This window comes from Haplochromis burtoni, unplaced genomic scaffold, assembly GCF_018398535.1.
Source record: "Haplochromis burtoni strain Fernald_Lab_line unplaced genomic scaffold, NCSU_Asbu1 Contig_228, whole genome shotgun sequence".
Lineage (NCBI taxonomy): Eukaryota > Metazoa > Chordata > Actinopteri > Cichliformes > Cichlidae > Haplochromis > Haplochromis burtoni.
Window position 1 is genome coordinate 412614 of NW_024582589.1, and position 8710 is coordinate 421323.

The following is an 8710-nucleotide window of genomic DNA, read 5'->3' on the forward strand; positions in this document are numbered from 1 at the left end:
CAGAGAACAGAAGTTATAGATACAACTGTTCGTCCCTTACAGTTGATTCACACGGTACAACACGTAAGTATGGGAGAAATATACACACCCTGCAGAGCAGCCACTGAACTGGCATCGGACCACCACCACGTTAGTGTGCGCTAGACCCAGCAGAAAGGACAGTATGAGCCACCGAAGGGGCTGTAACGTCCAAGCAATAAAACTGCACAAAAGTGTCCAAGTAGTTGCAGCACAAATATCAGCTACAGGCACCTCCTTAAAAAGAGCCCATGAGGTTGCCATCCCCCTGGTGGAATGAGCTCTCACCTCCAAGCAAGACCCTTATTGCTGTACGCCAGTGAGATAGCTTCTATAATCCAGTGGGACAGCCTCTGCTTGGACAGAGCTCTAGCTCTATTTGGATTAGCGAAGCAGACAAACAGCTGGTCACATAAACGCACATTCTGAGTGCGCTAAATGTAGGTGCGTAGCACACGCACTGGACAAACAGAATGCATCCTCCTCTGCTCCTCAGATGCAAAAGAAGGGGAGCAAAAACTCAGCAACTCAAACTCCATTGAGCTAGAAGATGCAGGCATGATCTTGGGAAAATACGACTTTGTGCCATCAGGAGAGAACTGTGTGTAGCAGGGATGCACAGACAAAGCATGAAGGTCACCCACTCACTTTGCCGAAGCCAAAGTGAGAAGAAACGCAGTCTTATATGAAAGAAATTTCATATCCACAGACTCAATAGGTTCAAACGGGGAGCTACAAAGGGCCTCCAGCACCAAAGTCAAGTCCCAAGCAGGAACACTGGACTTAAGCACAGGTCTCAGGTGACGAACTCCTTTCAGAAAACTTATGGCGAGGGGATGTACACCTGGTGTCACCCCGTCAAAGCCAATATGACAAGCAGATATAGCTGCTAAATAAACCTTAATTGTGGAAAATGAAAGGCCCTTATCCAGCAGCTCCTGTAGGAATGTCAAAACATCCACAATAGAGCACTGAAATGGGAGAGTGTGGTGGTCCTGGCACCACTGCTCGAAGGCTCGCCATTTGTAAGCGTACAAGCCTCTAGTGGATGAGACCCTAGTGTTCTGAATTGTCGCTATCACACTAGGTGGCAAACCCTTAGCAATCAACATAAGCAGCCAGAGATGGCTCCATAGGGGTGGGTTAGCCAAGCCAGCTTCCTCTGCGCCATCGCAGACCGACGCAGCAGCAGCGGCAGATTGGGCCGACAATGGGCTCTCCTGCTCATCCTCCGACAAACCATGGATGTCCAGGCTGATATCCAGCATGTCATCGTGTTCCTGGGGAGACGATGACATGCTGGCGCTCCTGCATGGTTCCAGCTCGTCTTCGGTTAACCCATCAACATATTCCATGTGGTCAGCCCAGCTAATTGTGGGGGACACCGACCGGATAATCCTTGTCCTCAGACTTGGATGAAGCCGGGGCTCCAGACACAAAGAAGTGAGGGTCGTGCTGTGTGACAGCCGTCCGTCCCAGCACCTTTTCCATAAATGTCACCCGTCTTTAAAGGATCAAGTGCGGACCTGGAACAGACTTTGGGCTCCGTCAACACTCTCATGGCGTGGAAGATCCCAGGCAGACAGGGCAGGCATCGTGCTGGTTGCTGTCGTGCAAAGAGAAACCGCACCCCTGAGGACAGGGAAGGACAGGGGTGAACAGAAGATTTCTGCTTTGCTCGCTTCAGTTTGGAGTCCATTCCAAAACGCAAAGTAAAAGGCTGCACAGGAAAACTGGAAATTAGCGCTCTGCAGGTAGCCTACTCACCAACTGCGTGGTAGAGGCCAACACCAATGGGCAGTTAAGCTAAGTTCAAGTCAGCAGATAACAGAGCTAACTAGCCCAACTCACCAGAGGTGTTCTCAATGAGGTGACGAGCGTAAGAACTGAGAGATAAATGGTAAATGGCCTGTATTTGTATAGCCCTTTACTAGTCCCTCAGGACCCCAAAGCACTTTACACATCCAGTCATCCACCCATTCACACACACATTCACACACTGGTGATGGCAGCTACATTGTAGCCACAGCCACCCTGGGGCGCACTGACAGAGGCGAGGCTGCCGGACACTGGCGCCACCGGGCCCTCTGACCACCACCAGTAGGCAACGGGTGAAGTGTCTTGCCCAAGGACACAACGACCGAGACTGTCGGAGCCGGGGCTCGAACCGGCAACCTTCCGATTACAAGACGAACTCCCAACTCTTGAGCCACAATGATTGTGATGACAGGGTTACATGCGCAAGCAGGGCTGTGCGCATGTCATCACAGGTCATCTGCCTCCTATGTTTCTTATATATAAATATACCACTATTTACTGAGGACCATTTTGGACACCCTATACTGTACTCCACATTACAAAGTGGATGCATAGCATTACATAAAATGGCCTTGTTTATGATAAGTAAAGGTATATTTCACGCAGTGCACTGATGCAGACTTTAATAGTTTTTTGACATTAGGGCTAGATAGCTAATAGTAGAATACTGAAATTAGTGGATGACCTGTTCTACCACCCCAACCTCACCCTTACATGCTTTGATGCAACTTTAAAGGGCTTTTTCCATAGGACGTCTAACTCTAAAATCACAGACTTATACTTCAAAATTATCTTTCGTCGTGTTCATACCAATTCCCACTTTGACAGCCACTGGGATACGACCATGCTGCACTACTGAACCTCTGGACTGCACCTGCAAAGAGAGACAGAATGGAAACGTCACTATGAGGGTGTGTTTATGTATATCTGCAATACATCTCAAACGTGTGCACAAAAGTCTTTAGAGAAAAATCATTTAGACTGAAGCTACAAACAGCAATTCTCATGCAGATCACCAAAATTGTGTTTCAGTGAACACTGGATGGGGTCACGTCACAATCCCTTACACGTACCAGATAAAAGAAGTCGAGGACCTCCTGCCCTTTCTCCAGCTCCTCTCCCTGGATGATGTACTGGGCACGCACAGTTGCTTCACTGTCACAGGGCAGCTTACTGCTGGCCTGCATGAGCTTCAGAAAACTACTACTCTTGGAGTAAAACGCTGTGACATGGTGGTGGCTTGCCCTGTAGTTTGGTCTCCTCAAACCATAAACATAATGGTCATGCTCCGTTGTATTTTTTGAACTCGCCTGTTGACAAAGTGAGGTCAAATATCAAATTCCTACTCTTCACATTAGACCAGTGTTTCCCAAACAGTGCGCTGTGAGAAATGATCAGGTGTGCCGTGGAAGATTGTCTGGTTCTATCTGATTAGTACTCCAAGTGATCGCCGTGATGGGCAGAACAATTACATTCTCTTCCACAGGACTACAACTGCCTGCTCTAATTAAATCTGTTGCCAACTGCCAGCAAAATAGAAGATGAAGAAGAAATTACATAATAGTTGTGCTGTGACTGAGACAGCGCAGCGCATAATAGCAATAGATAGATATTTGAAAGAAAAAGTAGACCTGGTCCTGGAGAAACCTCTGACCCAGATGAAGGCCGTAGCATGAGTAGTGGTCAGAAGAAGCAAAAAGGTAACTGGGACAAACCGAGCCAATACTGCTATACCTGATGTGCGGGGAAAATGATCAATATGCTTTTTGTGATATTTTTGCTGCTGGCATGCCGTGTGATTTTTCTAACGTGAAATATGTGCCGTGGCTCCAAAAGGTTTGGAAACACTGGGTTAGACACTTGAAAATAATAAAATATTAAAAAGTAACTAATTTCATGACAATGTAGGCCAGCATGGGTGTATGATCAGTACGACTGATGTGATCAATCACAGTCTATCGACCTTATAACTGATGAATGTTTAAGTGCAGGCAGCGGCAGCAACCAACCTTCAGATGCACACTGTCCTTCCAAAGAGACGTGCCCAGAGAAAACAAAGCCACGCCATTCACGTCTGTGGTGAGCTCTAGTTTTAGTGAGCTACCAACAAACAAGTACACTGGCTCATTGGCAGCAGGCTTGTTGTCTGGACCAACAACTTTGATCTGTGAACAAGACAGAGTAAGAAGTTGTAACAAGACTCACACATCTCCATAATAATGATTGTTATTGCCCTTGATTAGCTTCCTCTGCATGACTCAAAGCATCCCTAAATACTATTTCATACATCTAGTTACATTGTAACAAATGCAGTGTTACATCGTCCAGATTCTAGAGTCGTCTTAGAATCTTTTGGGCTCCAGGAGAAACACGTCCACCTCACGGTAGGATCAGATGAAAAGCTCATGAATCCTGCTGTGCAATGTCCTGACAGCAGGATGAGTCTGGTTACCTTTCCTTCAAACGGGATGCCAGGCTTGTATGCCTCAGGTACATCCTCGAAGGTGACAGTTCTGATGTCACAGGTGAAGCTGGTCTGCCCGTAGCCTTTAAGAATGACGCCTAGATGATAGTTAGCATACAGATTGCAGGTCATCAGGAATTCGCTGTGCTACGTTGATGAACAGTTGGCTTTTAGTCTGCCTACCTGTGCCATACTCTTCCATCTCAGCAGTCACCTCAAACGTGTCACTGTAGATGTTCTTGTGGAGGAAAAACGCCGTCATGTTCACAGTTTGTGTAGCACATCCACTTTTATCCGTCTAGAAGATCACAGAAAGTGAACACCAAGAAAGTAAAATCAATGAAAAGGACTGATTGCAGTACAGTTAGCGTCTCTGTTAACATCTGGAACACTCACAGTTAGTTCGTAGGTCTTGCAGAGGTCTTTGTTTTGGGGAGATGAAAACCAGAAGAAACGGATGGCGTTTCTGCAGAACCGTGCCTTCACCGAACCAATAACAGGTTTCCCATACGTGTATCTGTTAAGAAAACATACAAAGATGAGATTTGTTGGAACGGGAACGGCCGGATCATGTTAGTTGTTGCCGGAAACATGACTGGTACAGAGTCTAGCCAGCCTCAGATCTTTCATTTCCTGTAGAGGCTTTGCCTTTTCCCAGCTGGCCACTGTTAATAGTATGAATTATAGAAATACTCAAATTCCTCTAGTAAAAAGTACTATTATATCAAAGTACAGACAAAATAAGGAAAACATCATTGCTACAGGCAGTTTGTTGTTCCCACAAATCCAGACCCATCTTTTGTAATAAACGACAATGTTGTTAGCACCAGCGCTGCCCAGCTGCAGTTCTTCACAGTGTGGATTTCCTTGAACCAACACAGACAAGAACACCAGTTTCTGTTCAACTGGGACATTTACTTTCCACAAATCTTCAGTGCTGCCTCCTGATCCAGGACGGTAATCACACTGGGCAGATGAACCTTCACTTCATACTTTGGCAAAACTAGAGCAAAGGAAACAGAGTCAGATTTCCCCGTAGCTGAGAATTTACATAGACTGAGCTCGTAATCATTTCCGGTCTATAAGAGAAGATGCTTCATTTTTTTTCCCTCCCACCGTATTCTTTGATGTCAAAGCTGTGGGATATTTGTTCTCCCTTGTCTGTCAAGGCAGTGATGGTGTAGCTTCCTTGTACAGCCTCAGGAATCATGGGGTGTGAAAGATCAAGGATGCCGCCAACAACAGATTTATCCAGCCACTGGGCAATGCGATTTGAGCTAGGATCCTACACAGAGTAAAGACAGAGGAGAATTTATTTAGGGATGTCAAATCAAACGAGGCCGTAGCTTCCAGCCTCCAGCTCCTCTGCTGGGGCACACAGAGATGTTTCCAAGCCAGCCACCAGATAATCTGTGCTCTTTGTGGATTGTGGGTCAGCCCTGTGACATGGGGAGAAAAAAAACAACACACACACACATGATCCCTCATCTGAGACGGGCATGCCAAAGTGCTTCCTGGAGCCAGGCATGGAAGAAGGACAAGCTCCTGCAGGAGGGACCAGTGCAATCCAAACATCGCCCAAACTGACTGGAGTGACATTTATCTTAACGAGCTCTCGTTTGGAGAAAAGAACCTATTATAGTCCTCCTCCTGATGTTGGCTTGTGTAATTAGGTCTGTGATTCAGAGGTAGCTAAAGTCCTTCTTAGTCTTCACAACAATGCAGTGCAGATATCCAATCTACAACAGTCTATTGTAGATTGGATATCTTCTTAAATAGCACCACCCCAGAGAAGAAAGAGTAAAGGGGGGGAGGGGGGGGGGTGCAGGGAGCAGTCTGCACTTTAATTACATGTCATACAGCCCTCCCTCCATCGCCTCATTTCCTGCATCTTTGCCGTTACTCTCACAGAAGGCACAAATGGCAAAATCTTTTCAAAGAGCCAAACAGACATGTCAGCAGTTCCCAGAAGAGATGCCAATTTGAGTGTTTCTTACCTGGAGCGCCACTTCTTTATACTGAAAGGAAAACAGAAGAGTTTACATTTAGTTTATCTGCACACAGAATTAACACAATAAGGACAATTTATTAGAAACATATCAGTAAGGTTTCCTGTTGCAATGACTTTCAAGTCAGTATGCATGTAGGTCCCGGTTCAGATCACACAGCAGAACCCAATTACTCAGCAAGCACATAGCACTGAGTGTCCTGGTGACAGATGTGAAGGCGCCACACCCTGAAACAACACCACCACTGCCAGGTCTTATTTCCTAATTGGACGATAAGAGTCAAACAACACATGTCCCCCTCCACGGCTCATTTATTACCGTGTTCCTCTGTAAAACCCTTGGCACACGTGATATTTTGGCCTCAATTATTTCGTTCTTACATCTCCAACAGAGTGCCGGAAAGAGCAGATGCATAATGGCAGATAAAGTCTCACAATGCCACATCTTCACTACAGCTGGTGGGAGTTACCACCTTCAAGCTAGCTACTTTCATCATGTGATGCATCTGAACGGATTTCACGTCGACTGCGTGCAGTCGTGTTTTCAGCCTCTCGTCCAAAAGCGGAAAAGGCCCTGAGCCGCTATTGATTCAGATGTTTGGGTCAAATGTAGTGTGCGCCAAATGAACTCTGACAGCATGTTTATCACACTACTCCACACAGCGCTCCACACCCACGCTGTCTTCAAAATCAACAAACAGCCTTCCTTTCACCTCCCACTCTCCTGAACCAAAATAGACCTTACTCTTCAGATTCACTGACTGCCTGCTACAAATCACAGCACATTATCAAGTTCGCTGCTTGAAATGACTCCACAAATGGCACAGCGGCACATGATTCTGACAGACGAGAACAAGTGGATAGAAACGTACCACTCGTTCCACAGGGATGAAATTGGCATCCATGGAGACGATCCGGAATTTGACTTTAAAAGAAAGAAAAGAAAATACATTACTATACTGTATTTTCAGTTATTGCACAAGTGGATAATGAGAGGAAGCAGAAGACAAAGGGAAAACGATCCTGGTGATAGCAGATGGACTAAAAAGAAGCAAAGCAAAGTGTATGCAAGTCTCTCTTTGTGCCCCTAATTCATTAGAGTATATGTCAGATTCAGTGGGGAAAAATGAATAAATCATGCTGATATCTATACTGATACAGACTGGTCACCGTGTTAGGAAAGGATGCCCCATCGTTTGATGGAAATGAGAATCATCAGTCTGCAGATGGCTGAATAAAGAAAAACCCTGAAAATCAAAGTGAATGATGGTGAAGACGAGTTTGTTTTACTGAAATGCAGCAACGGTGCTCAGCACTTTGTGCGACCCCCACGTGCTTGTCTGCATGCCTGACAACATCCCGGAGGATCTCCTCCCACATCCGGACCAGGGAATCACTGAGCTCCTGGACAGTGTGAGTTGCACCTGAAACATGATGTCCCAGAGGTGTTGGATCTCGGTCAGGTGAACGTAGGTGCCAGTCCATGGTATCAGTTCATACTGCCAGGCATTGTTGTGTCCAGTCTAGGGCCTGAGAATGGCTCCTAATGACAGTCAGGATGCTGTCGAGGTCTGTGTGTCCCTCCATGGATACCCTAGTCTACGGTTGCTGTTAGCCTTTTTTACACAGAAAAATATATCTTAAAATGTATTTGCCTATTGTTGGAGGCAATACATTAAAAACCAAAACATCTTTAAGGATTAGCTACCGATGACGTCACCTCAGCTTGAGCTGAGTGGTTCTGCCATTGGTTACGAAAGATGGATGTGTTGAGGAAAGGCGGGTCTGACTGTGACACAGCCAATGATCTTCCGTTTTGAAATAATAACAATAATAATAATAATAATAATAATAATAATAATAATAATAATAATAATAACAATAATAATAAATTTATCCAGACTGTGAATCCACAAAGACATGGGCGCATGCGCACGCAGCGACCGGCAGTGAGTGAGAGCTTGGCATCCTAAGTTTTTAAGTTTTTATAAGTTTTTATCATTTCTTTTCGGTTCCATTGCTGGCATGTGTTTTGGTTGAAAGAAGTGACAGTTTCTTACAAAGTGACACACGCTCCACAATAGTGAGAACGTCATGGATTCTTTCTTCTTCATTGTGGTTGGATTTCTACTGTGCTGGCTTGTTTCCAATGAGGTGGGCGAGGCCGTGAGTCAGCTGAGGATTGTTTATTCCCGCGACGAACTGTTACAACTTAACTTACCGTATGACGGTAAGGACCTCACCTCATGTATGCCGGATTTTATACATAAAGACTTTAACAGAACGAGTGAGAAGAGGAAGAGGAAAAGAGGGAGACGTGGAGGTGTTAAATTGCGCATGAGGAGACAACAGGTCAGTCGGTTTCCCCTGCCGTCTGTTATCCTTGGAAATGTTCAGTCTCT

General features: G+C 45.6%; 1 protein-coding gene across 1 annotated transcript in view; it reads right to left on the reverse strand.

Moving 5' to 3' along the window:
- The window catches only part of LOC102309871 (alpha-2-macroglobulin), a 70644-nt gene that overhangs the window by 47096 nt on the left and 14838 nt on the right, over positions 1–8710 (reverse strand). The window contains exons 4-13 of the mRNA XM_042226795.1: positions 7181–7233; positions 6298–6318; positions 5417–5585; positions 5219–5303; positions 4697–4817; positions 4484–4598; positions 4289–4398; positions 3846–4001; positions 2910–3146; positions 2647–2710 (exon numbers count right to left, since the gene is read on the reverse strand). Of these exons, the coding sequence (XP_042082729.1) occupies positions 2647–2710; positions 2910–3146; positions 3846–4001; positions 4289–4398; positions 4484–4598; positions 4697–4817; positions 5219–5303; positions 5417–5585; positions 6298–6318; positions 7181–7233 (1131 nt within the window). The remainder of the gene's footprint in view (positions 1–2646; positions 2711–2909; positions 3147–3845; positions 4002–4288; positions 4399–4483; positions 4599–4696; positions 4818–5218; positions 5304–5416; positions 5586–6297; positions 6319–7180; positions 7234–8710) is intronic.